Source organism: Xiphophorus maculatus, chromosome 11, assembly GCF_002775205.1.
Source record: "Xiphophorus maculatus strain JP 163 A chromosome 11, X_maculatus-5.0-male, whole genome shotgun sequence".
Taxonomy (NCBI): Eukaryota; Metazoa; Chordata; class Actinopteri; order Cyprinodontiformes; family Poeciliidae; genus Xiphophorus; species Xiphophorus maculatus.
This window is the reverse complement of record NC_036453.1, coordinates 22,873,006-22,897,312: the sequence shown is the minus strand read 5'-3', so window position 1 is coordinate 22,897,312 and position 24,307 is coordinate 22,873,006. Positions and strand designations below refer to the sequence as shown.

The following is a 24,307-nucleotide window of genomic DNA, read 5'->3' as shown; positions in this document are numbered from 1 at the left end:
AGAAAGCTCTTTCCCTTGGTGACCGCTGCTTTAGTGAAGCAAGGCGAATAAAATGCTGGATTCTGATCCCTGACTCATTTTCCAGCTCATGTTGTACATCTCGACAATATTGCTGTAAGGGTCTACGATATCCACGGACTGAGAGAAAAATAATGTTATCGACCTCTTCTATATTTTGCTTTCATCTCCCCCCCTCTCGTTTACTCCTCATGTTCCTCCAATAACTGCAGGAGCAGCATCTAGGTTTATGAACACAGGGCATTGGTGCCTCCCAGGCACATCATTTTAAAGATTTCTTTAATAGCCATGAAAACTGGAAGAAAATAAATAAAACTAGGACAATAGAACAGAAGAAAATAACGGGAAGAGAAATTAACCTACCTTAAATCTTTGAGCAAATGGTAAGTTAATGGTACGCAAATAAAAACATCTGGATTTCCCAGCGTATATAACGATGACACTGAGGCTGAGAGTCAAGAGAAAAAAATAAATTAGCAAAGGTGAGTGTGATAGATGCAGCAGTGTGTTCTTGGGAAGAGATGGATGCAGACAGTGGTTATTAATTATTGATGTGCAGATGTGGTCTGAGGGAATGCTGTTACAGTAACTAGAGGCGAGGCAAGTGAAAGGCACCGCAGCAATGTGGAGAAGCCAAAGGAGGGCAGATCCAGTCCATGCCATCCACAACTTCAATTTACATTACACGACAGGAGAATGGAGGTTAATTAAACATGACAATGGTGGAGTGTTTAACTCTTCATAGTGGCTGACTGGCTTCTAACTCAAAGGCCAAAGCATGCATAACTAATGCAGTATGAATATACAGAAAAGTGTGAATTCATGTGCACACTTGCCATGAAAGGAGATTTTATGAATAAAACTGAGTAAACCGCATGTTTTTAGTCCTTTGTTCGACGTTGCTAGTAAATAGGGGGAAACATGAACTCCTGCTCATGTAAGCTCAAATTGCAGCAGAAAGTAAAACTGCATCTAAAACTCTGCAAAAATTTTGTGTTGCCACAGGCAAGCTCACATTTGGACATGCTTCTATTTCCAGCCTTCACATTAACTCTAATTGGATTTGACACTAATGATGCCAAAAAGCAAAGCAAAGCAGAGCTAGGTTTGCAAGCTGTCCGCTTATACTTTGGGAGACTGCTGATTTTGGCTACCCTTGACTGCCGGGTCTTCCGCTGCTCTTTACATTTGTGTCAGTTGTCAAAATGGCAATGAACTGAGACTAAAACTGGTTCACATACAATCTGAATCATTAGGAAACATGCTGGATAAGAAAAGTGAAATTTTTACCCCTCAGCCTGCAACATTAGATAGCAGATCGGAGAGTTTAGTTACTTGGTATTTTAAAGAATATACAGCATATAATGAATTTTAAAATTGTCTTTTTAATCATGTTTGGACTTATGCTTCACCGGGGTTTGCTTATTTCCATTTCCCCCCAGTAATAGCAAAGTTGCCGCCTTCAATTTGAGCCTAGTCTGTTATTCACCATGCTAGTAATGACTGACCTGTAACAAAAAACAGTAATTTAAAAACATCAAATTCTGTCCTAATTCATGTAGATTGTGTTATTTGTACCACAATTTCTAAATCAAATTTCCCACCTCGTCATAAACGTGAATCAATACGTTTCCCCAGACCACTCTGTCAAACAGATGTTTATTAGTCCAACAATTTGTGTGTTTGTAAGATAGTGAGTGGAAGTACATGAAAAAAACTACGTTATGAATTTGATTTTTTACTTTTGAAGGCCTGGTTGCACAACACTGGCATCAGTCTTTCTTTAGTTTCTCATTGCATGTTGTTTGGCCTTAAAAAGTCACTTTGAGATAAACCTATGCAAGCGGTGGTTGGATTTGCTGTTAAGCTACTGACAACCACACCGCAACTAAAGTAAGATGCATTCTTGATTTCACCCATTTAGCTTACAAACTGAGAAAAAAAGGTGCTAAATGTTGTTCTGATGCAAGACAAATAAAAGTAATAAAGCTATGATAAAATATTTAGTGCAAAAAAAACCCTCTCTTGGTCACAAACAAAAACCATTGCTTTTTGCCATAGTGCCAAGATACCTACTGTTTTATAATCATGAAGCAAAAATCGTTTTTGAAAAGAGATTGTTTTGGTATGTTAAGAGAAATCGCTCCACATTACCTGTTTACTTTCACAAAGGTCTCCTGCAATGATAGTCTTCGGTGAAAGCAGAAATTCAGCCAGTGGTCTAATTCATCACTGTCCACGTAATTTATCACCCTGAATACTAGAAAAAACTGACAGAAATTCATTTTAAGATTTCAAGGTTCTCTGGCTCTAAAATTTGATGATATCTGCTCTGTAATACTGTTTCACATTATGCCATGGTTTACAAATCAAGAGTGTGAGAGAGCCATAAATGAATGCCAACAACCTTAAGGTTTCCATGTCTCCATTCAGGGTAACATTATTCATAAAAAGTTGATTCAGTTGTGTTCTGTGCTGCTGTTGAGAAGACAAAAATATAATAGCTAATGTAAGTCTGGACTGGGCTTCTAGCCTCAGGGGACATTGTGTAAATGCTCCTCATCTCCCTGCTGATCTTAGTCCTGACTGATTGCTGATGACTTTTTTAGGCCACAGACATGTTAAGTTGTTTATTTATGCAAGGAAGGGGAAAAAGAAAAGAATCCCTGGTGCAAATAGCCCCTTTCACCCTGAAAATGTTCTCCCCCATGACTGTGTTCCAACATTTCCTTTTTGGTTTTTGTTCCTGTGTCCTGAACTGTGATGATGTGTTTGCAGTCCACAGCAAAGCTTGTGATACATGTATACAGCTGTTTTCTATTTGTTTCTGTGTGTGTTTGTATGCATGTATGTGTCCGTATGTATTTTCTGTATGTGACAGATATGGAACATCCTTGACTTGTTGAGAAAGTGACACACACCCTACAGGCTACGTTCCTGAAAGAGATTCTTCAGCAAACTCCAAAGCACAATTTAGCAGACCCCTGTCACGAGAAATCTGTTGGCTTCAAAGCTTTTTTCAACACAGGACCACTGACTGCACACACGACTAACTTGTTCATAATTCATGACAACAGGCTCAAGTCCATTGTGAAGGATTCATACCACTTGAACCTTTTTTGCATTTTGTGACAATCAGAGATTCTTTTGTTCTTTTTTTTTGTTTTTTTAAACAAAATTTACTTTTGGCATTGAGGTTTTTGCTGCAAAAATAGCTGCAAGTTGCTTAGAGTGGATGTCACTTTCAAATTTGCACACATTTCAAAAGGATCTGAGCAGAAACTCCTTCAAAAAAAATTTTTGATTCAGTCTAGATGGATTGAAAGCATCAACACATCATGATGCTGCTACCTCCAGAAGAGGTTTTCAGTGTCTTTTTCTGCATGTTTGCATATTGGTCCATTTTGATTTCATCTAAATAGATCACCTTCATACACACATGTCCCATGGAAAGAAATATGAATGTTTTTTCTTTCAATAAGGGCCTTTTTTTTTTTTAGAAAGGCCAGATTTCCAGTTTTTCACAATTTGTTGTCCTGATTCTCCCACCTAAATTGTGGATCTTCAGATCCTCCAGAGTTGCAATAGGTCGCAAGGTCTTCACTGAATATTGCTCCTGTTAATAATCCTGTCAGTGTGAATACCGATGCTGAATGCCAATGCACGGCACCTTTTCAGATTTTTATTTATAAAAGGAAATCCATTAGAGCTGTGCAAACTATCATGATGATATAATTGTATTTGTTGTATTTATTTATTTCAGAAGTTTTTAAAAAACAAAGAAAACAAATAACCAGTAGGACAAGAGAAAACATGTGCATACATAACCAAGAACAAAATAATTAGATTATCACTGCTTTTCTGTTTGAAAAGGAGTAAGAAGAAGTGAATACTTATTTAATCCTTCCCCTTATCTCAATTTAATAAAATATATCACAGATTATTGTGGATTTTATATATAAATAGTACTATTTGATAATTCACAATGTCCTGCAATTTTAGTAAATTAGACTTAACAAACAAAGAATTATTGTGTGTAAGAAAATGGTATCATGATGACTCTTTTTTACAATACTATAGTGTGCAATATTGCAAATACAAACCATTGCATGGATGCAGTAACAGGTAGAAAACTATATATGTCAAGCCTTTGTACCATATATATGTTTAACTTTGCATATTGAGAGTTAATCATAATTATTGCTGTCATTGTAATGTTGATCAATAGTGCCTCAGATAAATGTTTTATGGTTTAATGTAGTCCCGGAAACCAAACATAATTTTCCTTCCATTTTCTGTATCTGTGCTATTTTGTGTCAGTACATCAAATAAGAAAAATACATTGAAATTTGACAGTAGTTTGCAAGGCAAAAATGTATAAAGCTTTAGAGGCGGAATACCTTCGCTGGGCACTGTATTTTTGAGCAGAGTTCCTGTTTGATATGCAGCCTGAATGCAGTTTAAAGTTCTGTTTGTTTCCTAGATGATGCAAGCTTTATCTACATGCGGCACCGCACTCCGTCACTGCATCTGTGTTTCCCAAATGGAAATACAGCCATCTGTTACACATAGAAAACTTACAAGGTGTTTGCATCTTCATCTTCCCTCTCTACTCATTAACAATTTCCCTTTTGCCTCAGTGGTGTTTTCGCTTCTGCCACAACCATTCTCTTTGTGTGAGTTTGTACAGCATGAAATTATAAAAATTCCCTCAGTGGATTGTTAGCTTACTTGCCCACCAACACACACCTATAAATGAGGCACACTTGACTATGTGTTGTAGAAAGTAAACAGACTGCCGACTGAGTTAATTTTGTTATTTTGTCACCCAACGCCATCTGTCCGTCACACCTTGTTTATTTCTCGCTTTGTGTAATGAACTAAACAAATGTCTTCCTGTTTTTGATTAATTGATCAACAGATTCAATTAGACATATTTACTATACTAACCATAAGCTACATTATTTGTAATTGAGGTCAAATAGTAACTTAAAAGAAAATGCTACTTGTAAAATATGTAGGCAATATGGACTGCAAAGATTTGTTACCTGTTAATAGCCAATAACACAGAAAACAATATTCCAGGTTGAAACATTGTAGTCTAAGCATATGTGATCACGCTTAGATTCACTGTAGTTTGTGGAATTTTTTTTTTCTCCATATATCCAGTGGACACCAAATGTCTCCTTTCAAACGAGAGCAAAGAGAGCACTCCACTGGGTTGCTCTGCAGTATGGAAAGCTACACTTACAAGGTGCTCACAGCTGCATGATGCAAAATATCATTTTCATGATGTAAGTTAAAATAGTTTTCTTTAATATTTTTTAGCACTCTCCATGCAACTCTTTAGCTCTTTTGCTGAACTGAAACTAAGATGGTGACTGTATGCTGCACCACTTTAAGGTTTTACTGAAGCCTACCCTCTCGCTATTACCCAACACACACAGCAAAGCTCAGAAATTATGAGAGAGACCTCAGGTGCAGCGAAATCTAGCATTTATCTCAAGCATATTACTACAATCACAAATATTGAAAACTTAAGCTATAAGCAACTCAGGTTTTTAACTTTTGTGTTTTCTGTCTATCTATATTTGTCTGCATGTCTTTGTCTGTAAGGGGGGTAGCAGTAGGAGGGGCTTTTCCAGGATGCCATTCAGACTAGAACATTCACTGCTTATGAAGCAGGTGCTTGCAGTGGGTATTAAACCTCCTGATGTTATGCAAATGGAAATTTGACTTCATAATCAGAATTGTTCATCTTAACACTGTTGATGGCGTGTCTGAATGGTTCCCCTAGGAAATATAATGCCTATTTTCTGAATGACTATAGTGAATTTGTTATTAAAACTCTTCATCTTACATGTCGTACGTTATGAAATAGTATAAAAGAATTATTTCAAACATGATGGAATCTACAGGAGCATCGTTGTTTTTATTTAAACGGTGGAAATCTAGCTTTTAGATGATAATCAGTGGTCTTTTGAGAGTGGGTGAGCATACAGAACCTGTGGTGAAATTAGGAAATGTCCTTTTTCAAGAAAATGGAAATATAATTGCATGTCCACATGCTAATAAACTGCATGTTAACACAGCAGGAGACTGTCACTTTTGTTTGAATTTGGGACAAATTGTAATTTTGACCTACAAATGATGTAAGAAAAGGAAATCAAGAGACACCATGACTAAAATTATGGTAAAAAAATGTTAATATTCGTCCTGCAGCTCTTTGTACAAAATGTCTAGCCAAATGTCTTTACAAAGAGGGGATGGTACGAGAAGGAGCACAACTGATTCTTAGCAGCATATTCTAGGCCACAGATTTGACCACTCAAAGTTTCGGACTTTGTTACAAATGTTAAATTATTAATGTTATTGAATCACAATAAAAGAACCAGAGACAGACATGTAAATGTGTCCTTCAGGCAACATATAGATATACTGTAAGTACTAGTCCAAAATGTGTCTGTCAACATGATTGAAAACCAAGTTCTTTGGGGCAGAGATTCAACTTTAAACAGAACAACCTTCAATATGCAGTAAGATATATCATGGTTGTGCAAAGTTATTGAGAGGGCTTAATGTGCCCCTCATTTTTCAGATTTTTAATTGTAAAAAATGTGAGGTTACACTTAGAGGTTGCTCACAGTTGCATGATATACAGCAGTACTTTCATGATTTTCAGCATATTATTTATGTAGAATTTAGATCTCCAGTAGTGATAGATGCTAGCATACGTCTGCATTCTGCTTTCTCCTAATCTTCAGTTTGTAATCATTTAAATTGATCGTCATGTAAAACGTAGTTGTATAACAGAAACAATTCCTCTTTGTTTCTTTTCTTCCTTCAAGGATGCTTGATGAGATACGTTGCACAAAATGTATCCAATTTTTTTGTCATATATATACCCTCTTCTGATCATGTAATGAGTCTCTGTATAGTTATTTGTTTTCACAGACTGCCACCTTGTCACATATTTTTACCACCTATTGTTCCATGAAATGAAGCCCATTTACAAATTATTCTCCTTCTGATTTGATAAATGTAACTGGCAAATGGGTGAGACCCCTGAATGCCTTGTTTGAATAATTGAGCAGTACTCAATCAAACAGCATTAGGCAGCGGTGGCAGGCACAGCATCTGAAATAATTACCACCAGACAACAGACTACACATTACTGCTGCCTCTGCGGGGGTTCCTCATTTGAGAAAAACAGATTAGAACACCAGCACCTCCACCCCATGTCTCGCATGCCATCATATGTGCCACCCACAGAACGCCGCACAGGCCTCTTAGCGAGATCAGGCAGGGAAAAGGGAACACCCACTACAGCATGGAAGGCGGTAGGACGGTGGCCATTCATACATACTGTCAGGAGTGAATAAATCACTGCCAGACTACCAGCAGTGCTGATGTATTTGACCACGCTTTCACAGCCTTTTAAATTGACAGCAGCCTATTAAGAAGAAATTGCATGTAACAAGTAATTCACTTCCAATTTACACGGACATGATTCGGCACACTCCATCATAAAGCAACCAAATTATTATTAGAAACAAAATAACCCCCCAAATGTTTTAGTGATTCCACATTGTTGTGAAAGTTAGTAATATCTAAGCATTGCCATGAATATAATTTGCCAAACAGACTGAGAATTTCTGGAATATTTTAATTTAAATATGCATTTGCAACATCAAGGAAGTATTTCAGCAGCCATATACACACTGAACCCGTTTACATTTTGTCACATAGCAGCCACCATTATGTATTTTAATAAGATGCCATGTGGTAGACAACACAAAGTAGATAACTGAAATATGGAAGGAAAATTGCACAGTTTGGAAAGGATTTACAATGCTCCAATTTTTAATAATGTAAAAATTAGAGTATACTGTATACCTGAAAATCTACCCCAAGTGACCATCCACCTAATGACAGGACAGCTGTAATCAGAGCAACAGCCAAGATGCCATGTTCACTGGAGAGGAGCTGTGGAGTTCCAGAGCACAGATGGGAGACTCTGTTGAGGGAAACCATTCCTCCTGTCCTGCACAACTATGATCTTTATGGAAGAACTGAAAGAAGAAAAACATTGGTGAAAGAAAGACCCACATCCAATGGAGAACATGTAGAAATATCTGTTAAAATGCATTCAAAGAAAATGGACAATTCTCTAGATATCCAAAAAAAAACTTAGTTGTAGTCTTAGAATTTACTCATAGCTACTGAATACAAATGCACACCACAGTTTTCAGATTTGTGTTTGTCAAAAATGTGGAAAAAACATTCTTTATATTCCTTCAAAACCACAAATCTACACCACACCGTGTCGCTGTGTGACATACAGTATACTTCAAATAAATCCAGAAATAAGTTTCTCTCTGTTCTCCCTCTATGCTCATCAGAAATGTTCAAATGACATTTTTTGCTTTTTTAAGTTTTCACTTACTTCTCTGTCAATGTCTTTACACTTCATGTACCCAATTATCTAGTTTTCAAGTTTCCCCTGTTTACGTCTGAGTTTTAAAGCCTCCCGGGACACGATTTAGAAAAGCATTGTCAACACGGGGACAAGCAATGCTGTTGTGTGCCTGGACGGATGCAACGTTGCCTGCATGGAATGGGTCACTAAGCGTACACTACAACATGACAGCCAACCAGGCATATGTCTGTGCCAAAGTAGTGTTGCAACTGAGGCTCATTTACTGCGGGATGTGATCGACAGCTGGGCCAAAGGGCCACTGGCTGCTTCCTTATTTCCTTTTCACTCGAGGTGTCCTCAGGGACTTGGAATTCATGCTACAGTATATCTACAGAACAGCTTATGGCATTAATGAGGATAAAAGGCAGACTGAGCACCATGCAAGTTTATGCTGCTTGGAGTTTTACAAACTATCACTTACAGTGAGATATAATTAATCTCTCCCAGTTTTCATTAATTCCTCATACGTTAAAGCAGAAATGACAGTCTGCGGCTAATGTTTTTATGCAGAAGCCCATTGCTCTTTGATGAGAAAAGGTAAGACGCATTGGTATTTTATTTTTGTGGCTATGATTGATGTCACACACTACTCTTTATTATTTAAAACGGGCCTACAGCAAGGCTTTTTGCAAAAACAACATGTCACAAGCTATTAATGCAAAGAAGTTACAAATCATTGCAGGATCCAACGTACAATCTCTATTTTTAAACCTAATCCCAATGACGGCGTACAGTGCAGTCTTTCCTGCAGCTACTTAAAGCGGCGGCAGCTTTTAAACAGATATTTGTTTAACAGTTCTGACAGCGTTATGGACTTTGAAGATTTTTCCTTTTAACGTCATCTTAACTACCTCATACATCTGGTCAGGATGCGTTCTCTTGGCTTGCGCGGTAATTATTTGACACATACTGTTGGAATAATGAAAATAAGATGCAGATATTCTTAGATAAATGAAAATGTTGACTTGGGAATGATAAAACTGTTCAAAATGGAATTCTAATGAACTAAAAAGTGTGTAGATGTGAGATAAACATGGAATAGTGTTATATTTTACCCACACTTGGCTTTGAGAGTTTTATTTTTATATAAAATAGTTGTTGTCTTCCTTCCAGTTGGTGTGGATTCCTTGCAGAGAGTAATGAAGGAGTTTCCATATATATATATATATATTTCAAAACAGGTACTATAATTGTCCTGGAACACATATCTGAAATTTGTTGCTATCACTGAGATGTTTTGAAATGTGTTCAACCTTGCTCCTAAATCAGGCTTTTCTGCAATTTCACAAGTCTTTATGAAGGACTGTTTGATCCAGTTGATACCCTTAGTCAGCAATCAGTTAGGACTTTCTTTTCAAATTTGTATGCGGAGTATTGCAAATGCATTTTCAGGAGTCCAAGGCCTGATGCCGTGTCTGCTGCAAAAGGACAGGCTCTGCTTTGTCTTTCCAAGGTTTCATCAGAAAAACAGACTCAACCAAACTAGCGATTTCATTGGAACAACTGACTTCTTTCAGTCTCATCACTGAAAGTTTTTTGCAGTACTTTTATTATGGACAGCCTTCAGTTTGCGGCCCACAGTGAACCTTCTTATACCCATGAGTTGATGCTGGTATTTAAGGCTTTAAAACATGACATCACTGGCTCATAAATATTTTCACTGACCACAAGCTGCTTATATTTACCAAAGCAGAGATTACATGCAAGGATTTTTTTTACTCATACTTATTACATGAAAATCAGGCATTATTCTTAACCAGAACATTTATTTTTTTCTTTTTTGCTAAGCTTCTGAGGCAGCCACGTAAATTATGTAGAAAATGTGTCTTTTGTCTTTTACATCTGCGTTGTTTGTAACGTTGAAGGTTGTTACAAATTTATTTCTTTGTATATAACTTTGTTTCTTCTTTTATTACACTACATTCAATAAACTCAAACTAAAGGAAACTAATTTATAGTTAAAGAGTAAGAAACTGTGGGGATTTTTCTCCAAAAAAATGGAGAGGCCACCTTGTGTGGTTGTATAAAATATGAAGCTTTTATTTTATTTTTTAATGGTGAATTCTTTACTGATTTTTTTTACATATACATTACAAACTAAAAACTTATAAACTTTCACCAATAAAGCTAAGTCAAATGTCAATGTATTTGTTTTTTTCTTTTAATTTTGAAATGTTTAATCAAAATTGTAGGAACTTGCTACTAAGCCTGTAGGTGGACTTAAAAGTTTTATTTGTGATATTTCTCTTGATGTGAATTATATCTTTCTCTTATCTTTCTGCTATATGCACTTGCACTTTGCAGTCTTCAACCAGGGCTTGGCCTCTATTTTAGAAAACTGTGAAATACTTACTAAAGAAAAGACCACTTATTCTAAGAGTGACTTTTTGATTTCCAAACCAGCTGGAGGAAGTAAAATATTTAAAGAAATCATACGTCATCATATTTATAATGTGATTCTGTGTTACATTTGCTTTTGATTCTAGTGTTGCGAGATGACTTCCGTCAGAACCCGCAGGACGTGGTGGTGGCGGTTGGGGAAACTGCGAATTTTGAGTGTCAGCCTCCGCGCGGGCATCCTGAACCGACCGTATTCTGGCGAAGAGACAAAACTCAACTGGATCTCAAAGATGACAGGGTCATGGTGGGTTCATTTTCCAAAAACAGGACATGGTGGTAACAACAAAGAAGAATAAAATGTGAAGCTATGATGCTAACCTAAAAAGAACAACAACAAAAAATCGTAGTAACATGTCAATCATCTTGTTTGTTGTTTAATGAAAAATTGCATGTTAACCTTGCATTTACATTAATAATTTGTTGCAGTTTGACATATTTTGCTTTAAAGTGGATAGCTAATTTTTTCTTCTTCAGGTCCGAGGTGGAAAGCTGACCATTTCAAATACTAAGAAGAGCGATTCAGGGATATATGTGTGTGTGGCCTCTAACATGGTTGGAGAAAGGGAAAGTGAAAAAGCACAACTTTCAGTATATGGTAGGAAATCTCTTCTACACTCGGTGCATAATTTAAAAACCAGCAAAGTGCAGAAATATTCACTGGCTCTCGATGCACCAACAATATTTAACCCCTTTGCCTAATTAATACCTACGCTGTATGCGATCCTCATTTAGAAAGACCAGCATTTATGCAGCGCCCTGTGAACCAGGTGGTTCTAGTTGATGAGAGTGTGGAGTTCAGATGTCAGGTCCATGGTGACCCACCGCCTGCTCTGCGCTGGAAAAAAGAGGATGTGGATGTTCCTCGTGGCAGGTGAGGACTGGGAGTGAATGTGTGCAGTCCATAATAATCACATCTGTCAGTGAGTGCTGCAGCTGTGAAAATAAGAACATTTAAGCACTTCTAACTATTAGGGCAATTAAAAAAGGATACTTAAAATTCAGTATTCAAAAATGCATGTCAAACATTTTAATTAGCAGCATATTTTCTGCTCAAATAACACACAAAGGTTTGAGAAATGGGTGTGTCTTGGAGGTGATGTGTGGATGCTCGTGTAATTCGAACCACATGAGGCCTCTTCAGTACAGCATGATGCAATCCAGTGTAAGAACACACACAACTGATATCAGAATTTACTGCAGAATTTATCACCAAACACTCTTACAGATGGATTGGCTATTAATAATTTCAAGTCATTGTTGGACTTTGTGGGGTTAATCCCTAACAGTGGGTAACATTAAATACACTGAGCAGCCATAATATTATGACCACCCTCCTAATATTGAGTGGTTTTCTCTTTCTTATTAGCAACATTTCTTATTATTTGATGTATGGACCACGCTGCAGTCACATGTTACCTGCCTGGCTCAGGAAATCAATAGAAAATTCATTAAAGAAGCAGCGATGTATAATTGAATATCTTAACTGAAATGGAAATATGTGCCGTGTCTATGAACCATCAACGTCTGTTGCAATTATTATTTTCACTTTGTTGACCAAATTGAGACATGTTTTTAAAGGCAATTAAACCTTTTGAAAACATATGCCAGTTGCTGGCAGGGTGCTCTGTTACGCTGTTAGTTTATTCAGATTTTGCTAACATATTTGTTCAATAAAAGGGTTCATGATGGTGAAACCCGTCACAGTAACTAACAATGTACAACAAGCTGCAAAACTGAAACAAAAGACCAGGTTATATCCTCCAATTGTTCAGGGATGTTGTAAAAACCTTTGGATATAAAAGCAAGGCAGTTGTGGTCAATGGAGCAGCACATAGAATAAACTGTGATGCTTTGTTATCTCTGGCTATTCTGTCAGACCATTGTTAAAATTTAGTAATATACAAGTACTGTATTTAATATAAAGTGGACGCCATACTTCATCTTCACACAGCAAAGTGATTGTTTCCTAGCTGCCATTTCACAAATTTTCCTTTTTGCACCAATAGACTATCTTATTCTGTTTTTCACTATCTTACCTGTTTTAATTTTCCTGTTTACCTTTAACATGTTGCTTATATTCTCCTACAAAGAGAATACTTTGTAGGAGGGCGCCACTACAACAGAGTGGTGAATGTTTTTCATTTGAGCAATTATTAGTAATAATGTCATGGCTGGTATGTTTAAGATGACTATTACTCAGCTCTCTGTCTGGCAGCCTGCCTACCAACCTAGGTTGTACCGTCTGACTGTAAACTATGCCCTATTTCTAGAACCAGTTTCCCTCACTTTCCTCCTTTCACTTCTTTCATTCTTTTCCAAAACCTACCAGCCTCCTGGGACATATGTATCTGGGTCAGAGATGCGCTGTGAATGGAGTCCTCACCAGACTCTGGACGGACTTCCATAACTACCCCCACCAACTCATCCCCCACATCGATATTCTGCCCACACCCTTTTGGAACATCTTTCTCGAATGTGACTTTTTCTCACTCTCTGTACCATTTCTCTGCCTGACTTGTCTTCCATCTTTGAATCAGCATGGCTGGCTAGACAATTTCACAAGATCTTTCATGCCAAAGGGGACCCAAGAGAGGAAGACCTAACTCCTTGCTCCCCTACTCATTTCGTCTCTTGGCCCTTCGAGACGCTTATCTAAACTCAGATGGCTGAGATGGTTCTCTCAGTCTTAACTGCGCTGCTGCCGTCTCACGTTTGCTTTGCTGATGGATACACTCAAAAACATGGAACATCTCTATGAATTAGTTATGTTTTACTGCTTGGCCCAATCATCACATTCAGTTTGTCAGACTGTGCCACTCCCTTACTGTCAGACTGTTGTCTGTGCCTCCCTCTCTCTCTTACTCTTCTTCTCTCTCTCTGTCGCAGAGACACACACTCTCATGAACACGCCAACAACCCACACTACAGTGTGGGCTGTGCGTCTTTATGAATATTGAAATAGTCGAACAATCAGCGTTCTAACTGAAAGCTCCTTTCATTTTTCTGTGCCTTCATCTCTGAGTTTAATTGCTCTTCTTTTCATCCCATCCCTAGCAATTGCCTGAGAAAGTCTGTTGTTATTCTATCAAAAAAAAAGGACACTTCCTTTTTAGAGCTTCCATGCAAAACATCACACACACAAGTTTACGCACCGCAATGTTTGTTTTGCTGATTTGCATCACAGAAATAACTTTTGAATTTGTATTTACATGCTTTAGAATCTTTATTTGTATTACACTTGTAATGTTTAACGTCTAACACCTCTTCTCCAGGTATGACATCAGATATGACAGAGAGGACTCCCTGCTGAGGATAAAAAAGGCATCTGTTAGCGATCAAGGGACATTTACGTGCGTAGCAGAGAACCGTGTGGGTAAAGCCGAGGCCTCGGCCTACTTGACCATCAGAGGTGGGTAACTGCTGGTGCTCTCATGTGTGGCAAAGGGCACAACCATTCCCTGATATTTTTGTCTTGAAAAACGACAAGTATCTTGTCGCAACTAGAGCTTCTGGAAGGCATTTGTAATATTGTCATCTTCCTGTAATAATAGCCTAAGTAATTTTTTGCCAGAAGTGTTTTTTTTTTTTTTTGTTTGTTTGTTTGTTTTTTTTTTGCCTAATTCATCTTTTGGCAAAAAAGAGGTCGTAATTTTTTATTTTTTTATTTCACCAAAATTACTTTTAGCAAAAAATGACTTATGCCATTTTTTTTTAGAAAGGTGACAATATGTCTCTCAAAACTTGCAAAACATTCTATTTCTTTTTGATTCATAATTTGTTTCTGACTCCACACATACAGCTAAGGCTTTCAAGAAAGTCACATATGACAATTCTTTTTTGTTTTTTCTAGATAAGTTGCCAGGCTAATAATAGCATGTTTCCTCTCATGTTTTGATATGACTTATTGATAGCTTGGCTATTAACATAATATTCCAATGCAATTTTGGAGCTTAGTTTTGTAAGGTATTCCCAATGTCAATCATTTTTAAAAAGCCATTAATGTCATTGACCCCATGTATCTGCTTGAGACAGTCGTAGTATGTAGTGACTGTAATTACACATTGTTTGGGTCCCTGTACCAACATAATGAAGGCTCTAAGAGTTAACAATTTCAAAACAACTTGAATTATTCAACAAACTATTTCTTAAGGGTGACTATCTGAGAAAATGGTACATAATAATAAATTAACTAATTAACTTTATGATATGGGTTAAATGATCCACTTGTTATTGTGTTGTTATATGAAAAGCATAATGGCAAAAAGTAAAATATTTGGTGCCTTATTGACTTGAACACAACTATTAAATTTAGAAAGTGTTTGCATAAGTATGTGTTTAAAAACAAATAAATACATAATATGATAAAAACTCATATATCTTTAATTTCACTATTATTAATACTAATTAAATTATTTAAAATATTATTTTAACAGCAGAAAGCATATTTTTGGTGTGAATTCAGCGATTCACTCAAACCATTGCTTTTTTCTACCATGGCAGTCTCGTATCAGCTCATACTAAATATAAATATTGAAAATCTCTATTCAGTTGGTTTGATTTTATTTATTGGTCTTTAAATCTCCTTTGTTCTAGGTCTGTATCACATGCTGCATATCTGTTTGGTTATCAAACAGATCTTTCAACTGCATTCATGTATTTTTTTTAAATAAATTTTGGATTGTGGGTTTTTGTATTGCTATGAGGGTTAGACTCCATGCCATCCCTGCTTTGGTGACAGAGTTACCCTTCTTGTCCCTGAGCTTCATGGATGGAAACCCAGCTCCATTTCATTCATTTCTGATTTTCATTTCTTTCTTTTCCTGTCCCTCTGTTCTGCTCCTCTGCTTTCCTTCTCTCTGTGTTGCGTGTCAATGTCACCCACACCATTGTTGTGTCACCAGCTCGCCCCGTTGGTAAGTAAGAGGTGATCCCATTGTGCATGTGCTTATTTTATTTCTTTTTTTTGTTTTTCAATCACAGACATGTTCAGTATGCATGAGCTCTTGTTGCATTCCACAAGCACAGTCATCAAGTATTTTTTAGACATGCATATCTGCTCTGTATCAACGTCTGACTTCCACTGGAAAACTTAATATGTATATTCTGAATTCTTCCAATATGTGGGTTCAGGTGTGATTGACGTGCTGTAGTTCAAACACTACAATAGAGATGAAGTTTGAAAATTTATGACATTTTAGTGGCTTGTTTGACTAGTAGAAATAAGAACTAGTTCAATGAAAAGAAAACACCCAGTGCATGAAATCCTTTAGCTTTCAGCTCTTCATCTAGTAGAGATACACATACTCATGATATAGTCTAACAGTAATGAGAAGTCTACTAGAATACATTGCCTTTTTATGTGGTTTTTTGTTTTTGTTCATTTTCAAACTCAGAAGCACCTCAGTTTGTGGTGCGACCTCGGGACCAGATTGTGGCTCAGGGACGGACCGCTACCTTTCCCTGTGTGACCAGAGGCAAACCTCAGCCAACAGTTTTCTGGCAAAGAGAAGGCAGCAAGGTGAGCAATTTGAAGAGGTTGGCACTTGAGTTGCAAAAATAAAGCTTTCATACTTTACTTAGACTTGTCAAGTTTAAAAGCTTGACTTAGACTTGTCTTCTACAGACTTTGACTTGTCTTCCAAAGGCTGAAGACTTAACTTAGGTTTGTTCAGGGTCAACAGGGTAACTACTTTTTTTCTGCATTTTACAAAAAATTCTAAACATTTGAGTAGAAAATATTAACTTTGGACCTTCTTTGATAATATTTGACTCATTCTTTGATAGTATTTGACTCATCACATCTTTAGGCTTAATATGTAGTGCAGGCATGTCCAAAGTCCGGCCCGAGGGCCAATTACGGCCCGCGGTCAGATTTCATACGGCCCGCAGCTTCGGTCTTATAATGTATTATTTATGGCCCGCCTCCACTGTCAAACAGAATAAATAAATCATAAAACTTGAAACTGTAATTCCTCCTTTCACCAAATGGTGGCAGCACCACTTTAATACTATCAGTCTCTGCCTCCGTGCAGCGAACCGCTCTCCACTCATTTCTGCCATGGCCACTGCAAAGAAAACGAGGAAAGTTTACAGTGAGGGCTGCCGCTTTCAAGAGAGATGGGAATTATAATACTTCTTCACTGAAAATCAAGCCAATTGTGCTTGTCTAATTTGTAATGAGACGGTTGCCTTGTTTAAGGATTTCAACGTAAAGAGACACTACCAGACTAAACATGCTAACACATACAACAAGCTAACAGGAAGTGACCGTGCTGAAAAACTGAAGCAGCTCCAAGCTGGACTGGCATCACAACAGCGATTCTTCGCGCGGGCCTGTGAGTCAAAAGAAAATACCACCAAAGCAAGCTACGAAGTGGCCATGTTAATTGCTAAACATGGCAAACCTTTTACTGGAGGTACATTTATCAAAACTGTGTTATGAAAATGGTGGAGAACATTTTGCCCTGAGAAGAAGCAAGAATTTGAGAAAAATGTTTGCCCGGCAGTAACAGTGTGGCACTGAGAGTTGAGGACATGAAACTGAGTGTTTTGAACGGCAACGTCTGTCACTATCAGCAGTGAAGAGCGAATCGAACATTTATGCACCTGGATTTATGGCACTTATTTTTATTAAACTCTTGAGTAAGATTTGGTTATTACTGTTGATGTTATGAACCTGTAGATGTGACAAACTATTACTTTCTGAAAGATATTGTAAATGACGAGCAAAATTCACTTGTTTTAAGATTTAATAATAATAGACAACTTTGCATTACTTATTACTCCTGTTTAAAATGTTCTTGAGGCAAAGATATTTTTAAACTCATGTAAATTTAAGGTATTTCATACAGTTTGTTAAATGTTATCTGACTCTCCAGATATGAATGAAAGGCAGAATTTGGGTTTTTAGAGTTATTCTCATCTGCCTGAGTGGCTTATATTTGGTTATTTTGTCATTTGAAAAATAAAGATAATTGTGACAATGAAAATTGTTTTATAACGGTGTGTATTTGCATGAAACTTTTGTAGTTAAAAAATGTCCAAACAAACTATTGGCCCCCGGGCATCTTCACTTTATCAAATCTGGCCCTCATTGCAAAAAGTTTGGACACCCCTGATGTAGTGTAAGAATACAATGCAGAAAATGGCCCCGATTTTTAAATTGTGGCATAGGGCCACTGTTTTTGTGGCATCTGGACTAACTTAGATTAGTTATGTCTCAATATCAAGAACTCTTTCATTTGTCAAAAAAGGAATGGCATCACAAATATTAAATGAAGATTCCATAAAACACAATTTGTGATCTTTTGTAGCTTTAATAAATTCCTAAAATTAGCAGTTTTAACTCTTTGGCATTTTGACCAAGTTGGCTCGTCTCTTATGTAGAAGTTTTAGAGTGGTCATCTATACAGAATAAGAAAATTCAAAACACTGATTGGGAATCATTTTATATCAACATGTGATTTAAAATTACACATGCTGTATAATGTAAACACACATTAGATGTATTTAAATCAATGTAAAACACACTGCTTAGACTTTAATGTGTGAGGAGACTTTGGGGGATTTTGTAATCAGGTCTGGTCATGTATTGAAGTATCTCTATTGTCGCAGCTTGATTTTTGATAGTGGGTGTATTGGGATCAAGAGCGCGAAATTAAATCCCTAATCCCAAAATATGCTGCTGTGTCAGGATAAGGTGCATTACTTTTGCTGTGACGTCACCATAATTTCTTTTCTTTGCAATTTCAAATATCAGCTGATCATCTAACAATGACATTTCAATGAACCCTTAATACCACCAAATGATCAGAAAATGTTTTACTTAGTAATTTATATTTGGAAAATTTAAATTCCATTTCAACTTCTGCTTGCATGGTTCTGTCAGCCAGGTGTTTTCATTCAATAGTATGAAACTGAATAATGTTGTTTTAACATCATTGTTAAAGAATTTGAGTTGTGTTGATGCCATGATGTCCACATGTGAGCTATACATCACATATGAAACCTGCAGCATTCATGGGGTGGAAAAATCTGTGCCAGCCCATTTTATCTGTTGATCAAATTGTGAATGCTTGAGGGTCAAAGGTGTAGAAAAGTGATGCTGGAGCATTTTTTTACCATGATATCCTGTCTTGATATACAGCTGAAACAAAATATCTTAAAATTCGGGTAAATACACTATAAATAAAGGAATAGATCATATAAATGAAGAGATTAACAAATGTTACCTATGTAAGTACATGACTTGACTTTAATCAGACTTACCAAAACATAAGCATTAAACCTCTCACTCTCACTGATTTCAACTTTCAGAATATGTGGAACATTTCTCTTTGCTTCAACCGTTGGTGCACAAACTGACGTCCATAAAGACCTAACGCTTTAGTTAAAATGTTTGGATTAAAAAGGAAGCGGCTTCGACTAAAAGGATCAACCCAGGTCAGAACAGAATGTGGTTCTGTTCCACATATATATAATGAAGTGGTCATTTATTATCAATCCACGCCTGTCTGACGAGCCAATTCACTTTGCGAGAGACAATGTCATGTGCTGCATTAGCGTCATTAGACATAATGAAAGCAGGCTAATGTCCTTTCCTGTCCATCAGTTGGTCCGCCTGGGGTGCAGAGGCACAGAGCCCTGATGCCTCAATTTCATGGTCATAAGTGCAGGTTATCACAGCAGGAGCAGTACTTTGGTGAGAAACTGTAATTCTAACCAAGCAAAAGAAACATTGACCCCCTTTATTCAACAAGACTGCACATAACATTTTAGAATATCAGGTACTGCAGACGTGTTCTAATTGTAGCACTTATTTCTTTCTTTCCATTGTCATCCAAATGGATTTAAAAAAAATGTCTTAAAGAAGAACATCTGAAACTTTGACACCAATGTACATCAGAATAAGAAACCAAATAATTTAACTGGTTGGGACATTTTTACACTATCAACTATATAGAAACTGAATCATGCTACTTAATAGTTCAGTAATATGACTTGGCTTTCTTTGACGTTTTCCAGTGCAGCTGAATCTTCCATAATAAAATAGTATGTATCTGTCAATACATGTTTTTTTTATAATATATGTTTGCTTTAGTGAAAAATCACACATCAGTAAAGAAAGAAAACACCTAATCTCAATTTACATTTATTCCAAATGTTTGTTTCTGTAGGATCTGCTGTTTCCCAATCAACCAGCACAGGGGGACGACCGAGTGTCTGTGTCTGTGAATGGAGAGCTGACCATATCATCTGTACAGCGCTCAGATGCAGGCTACTACATCTGCCAAGCCCTCACAGTGGCAGGCAGCATCATGGCCAAGGCCCAGCTGGAGGTAGCAGACGGTAAGGCGGGACACAGTACCACATGCACACCGTCCTCATTTACAGGAAAAGAAAATGTCTACTTTTAGAGCATGAATTTTTAGTTATGCGATCTACTGTTGGAGTAGTGCCCAATTCAATCCCGAGCCACTGATTAGGTCGAGGTTTCTTTACTTCAGCAATATTGATGAAACTCTAGCACCACACTAGCTACTTGCATTATAAATGGAGTGTGTGTTTGATGTTGGTCTAGCTTCACCTGTGATCCCTATGGTGCTTTCATTTCATGAGAAACACAAACACATAAGCTTGCAGCTTGGCAGACAGTGAACAGCAGCATCTGCCCACACTTGTAGTTTCCTGACAAAGATCTCTTAAGTTCTAAAAGCCAGTCACCCTCAATCATCTTTTCACCTCCAACCCTCTATGATGGAAAAATTAAAAGGCAGAAACAGTTTAAAACAGGAAAAAAATGTCTGCTTTGTGAAGAGACACTTTACATTTTTTATTTTTTATATTTTTATCAAAGCTTTAATGTCAGCATTAAGTGCTCAGCTGCTGGCAGCTGGGAGTTGTTTCCTCTCCTCATTTCATTTGTTTCTTGGCTTTTTTTTTGTTGCTTTTTTTCGCCCACACATTATTAAATTAACATCTGTTGAAGTGTTTTGTTTTTGTTGGGGTTTTTTTGGAGTCAGAATGACTTCTGTTCTGTCACTCAGAGGAGATGGATCAATATCAAAATGTTAGGTGTAAAATGCGAGCGATGGGAGAAACGTCTTTGACAGATGGGTGTAAACAGAGACGGAGAGAGTGTTGGCTTGAGGCCTGGGGGATTTTGGAAGCTTGCAGAATTCCATTTGTGGAATTATTTAAGATTATCATGTGGAGCATCATACAACAGGGTTTACATGTGGATAAAAAGTTTTCAAAGGTGCAAATATACACTATTTATTACTGAATTTAATTTGTATCTGACAAAATCACTTTAAACTTCAAATAATGGTATTTGGCTAGATTAAAATGCGCAGTTACTCATATGTTCAGCATCTTTGTACCAAAAATAGCTCACGTTCATAAAGCCACTCAATCATCACATCATGCAAAAGCAAAGAGATGTGTATGTGGACAAAAATATGGTGTTAATGCTTTACACGTGCGTTATTAAGTGGAAAAAAAAGCAGAAACAAAGATTCTAGGGTGTGAGAGTTACTTCTGACAGAAACATTTTATTACTTTGGTGGTTAAAGCTGGACAAAATGACTCATTTCGATACAGAAGTGCCCCTTGAAAAAGAGCAAGACTTTAATATCATAGTTTGCTCTTCAATCACTTGGGATGATGATGAGTTGCCTTACAGACAGGATATTTTCATGGAAATGTTCCTTTTTTTTCCAGCAAAGACCAATCTTATGATTGAAAAAGGAAAGTATGTGCTTGCTCCCAGTGAAAAAGGGATACGAAATTTTCAAAATCTCTCTCCGTCCATCCAGCTGTCCGTCCATCATCAATTCTTTAGTTCCCAATCCATATCTCATAACATTTATTGTATATCGAATATTAGATGGACCGGAAATTCAAGAGTTCAGTTTTTTTTTTCTAGATGTTTATTCTGGAAGTCTGCAACAGTGTCCACATTACAGTAGACCTGTCCACCTTCTTCCAATTGAAACCTGCGGTCTCACTCTTATCCAGAAATGACTGAAACCTTTAACATATCAGCAAATTCTCAGCATAGTGTCATTTTTAAGCAACTCTTTACATAAAACCAAACTATTAATCTTCTGTAAGAGTCGCACATGACTTCCCTTCTAGAACATTATGCTGTACTTACTTGTACCTGATATTCTGCTTGAAATGCTGTCTGGCTCATTGTGCTGTGGGACTTGTGATAAAGGAAAAGACTTCGGGAGCATGCTGTACACTCTTCTGTGAATGGAGACTCACTTGATAACAGTGGTGAGGAAATTGGAAGCAAGGAGTAGTTACGAGGCTAAGAGAGAGATTCGGCACTCCAGAAATTACTGTTTCAAAGTCCGAAGGCTGTATCCTGCATGATATAACAAGCCCTAAAAAAAAAGCTTTAAAAGAAGTGCCTCATTGTTTGGCTTGGCATGCTAATTCAGAGTTTAGTTTTATCTGTGTTTGCTAGCGAATGGAGGGGGGCTTTTTTCAGGGGGAAGGAAGTGCAGCCATGAGTCACGCAGTAGGATGAGGGAGGACAGGCATGAATGTGTGAGAGGTGTTATAAAGAAGCCATGGTAATTAGCACCACGGGTGAAGCATCGTTAATCCTCACCTAGTAATTAAAGCTCAAAGGTGTGTGATGCAGTGCCATGAGTACACCACCCTGATGCAGAAAGGCTGTGCAAAACAGTCACTTCCCCTCACAACAAATCCATCAGACTAGACGCTAACATGTTGGATGTGCAGCCGCTGATGTAATTATTGCAGCTGCAAATTAACACCTTGTGAGAAGGTCAGCTACCTTTTCCAGAACCGTAACAAGTAGTTAGAAAAGCAAGCTGTTGTTTTGCTCTGTGAAAACCAAATAACAGTGGTAAGAAAGAATTTGAATAACACTGTTTGAAATCGCCTTCTGCCATCAGCCTCCAAGGGCCGCCCACCACCCATCATCCGGCAGGGCCCGTCCAACCAAACGCAAGCTCTAGGAGGCGTGTCCATCCTCCAGTGCCAGGCCTCAGGAGATCCAGAGCCGACAGTCACCTGGAGGAAGAATGGGGCAAATCTGCTTGGACAAGACCCACGGTTTTCCTTACTTGAGCACGGCAGCCTTCAGATCCAGAACACAAGGGTGGGTTAGAGTGGATTTTCCCCAAAATAATTGTAGCTTATGTTTTCTTTGACACTACTTATTGTTTTGTTCACAGCCCTTAAAACAGTGCTTGTGCTTTTGCCTCTTTGCAATGTCATACTTTTGCAGCTTTGTAAAGAACCTCTACAGGATAAAATCACACCTTTTCAACTATGCATCAATCTGTTATTCAAACAGCTCAAAGTAATATTAAAATCTAGTTAGTCTAGTCAATATGTAGATCATTGTATGCCGATTCATCTTCACATATTAAGAAAGTAGTCACTGCAACCAAAATGCTGGAACATTGAAATCTGAAATTTTATTTTAGGGAATATATGTTCAGGGTAGAATTGTCCAGTTCAGGTTTGATCATTCTACATATTTCAGTTTTTCAGATTTAAAACTACAGTGACCTTCTAGCCTGTTTATATCACCAGATGCTGCTCATATCCTAACAGCAACTAACAAGTGCAGAGTCAAACTTTACCTAAAATGTTGTGTTTTTTTAAAATTACAAGATCGTGTGTCTTGATATTTGATTTCACCCCTAATTTTGACAAATCCCTAGTTTAAAGCAGAAATTATAAGAGATAACTTATCATTTAGTCTCACTGACTCTGGGTTAAACTGTTTTATAGAAAGCATTTGGCTGGGGAGCATGATGCTTTCACAAGCATCCCTTTCAGTTTGTCAAACCTGAAGTGTTAAACATAATTGCAGGAAAACAAGTTTCACCCAGAAGTGGTTCTGTCAGGTCCTCTAACCTGATGCAGCAGATGGGTTGTTAGATGGAACAATCTCAGAAGTCCTCCGTTGAAACCATCTGGAAAATAGGGACTTTCAAAAGTGCTTGTGATTGAATGGAGCACATGGTGGGAGAAAAACGCTGCTGTTGACGACAACATCTAAAAGCTCCATGAAACTGTCAAAGCGAAAATGCTGATGTGTCCCATCAAAATATGAAATGCTTTACATTATCACAAGCTTGAGTATTATCTTAATTCACAATCAAAAGCCACCAGAAGAACAAAAAAATCAGGATTATTATTATTGCTATATTTGTGCATCGAATCCGATGCTGCACTTTGAAGAATAAAAGGAGATTTGTTTGTTTGTCAGGTGATCTCAGCCGAGCGTAATTCAAGAGGACAAGTGCAGTCAGCTTGCTTTTAAAAGATGAATAGCAAGTATTGATTTTTATAAGTCGTTAAACGCTGCTTTTTGGTTTAAATCTCTGAGGCAGCAGTTTGACTCAAGGACTAGAGTAC

The 24,307-nt window shown here is 37.4% G+C and overlaps 1 protein-coding gene across 6 annotated transcripts in view; it reads left to right on the top strand.

Moving 5' to 3' along the window:
* Positions 1-24,307, top strand: part of LOC102218704 (roundabout homolog 2-like) — a 94,105-nt gene that overhangs the window by 39,284 nt on the left and 30,514 nt on the right. For 3 of the 6 annotated variants that reach the window (XM_023342561.1, XM_023342564.1, XM_023342560.1), the window contains exons 3-10: positions 10,984-11,141; positions 11,372-11,492; positions 11,630-11,768; positions 14,170-14,306; positions 15,799-15,810; positions 16,291-16,415; positions 20,074-20,245; positions 22,831-23,036. In XM_023342561.1, coding sequence (XP_023198329.1) covers positions 10,984-11,141; positions 11,372-11,492; positions 11,630-11,768; positions 14,170-14,306; positions 15,799-15,810; positions 16,291-16,415; positions 20,074-20,245; positions 22,831-23,036 — 1,070 coding nt within the window. The remainder of the gene's footprint in view (positions 1-10,983; positions 11,142-11,371; positions 11,493-11,629; positions 11,769-14,169; positions 14,307-15,798; positions 15,811-16,290; positions 16,416-20,073; positions 20,246-22,830; positions 23,037-24,307) is intronic. The other 3 variants (XM_023342565.1, XM_023342562.1, XM_023342563.1) reach the window with 2 other exon arrangements.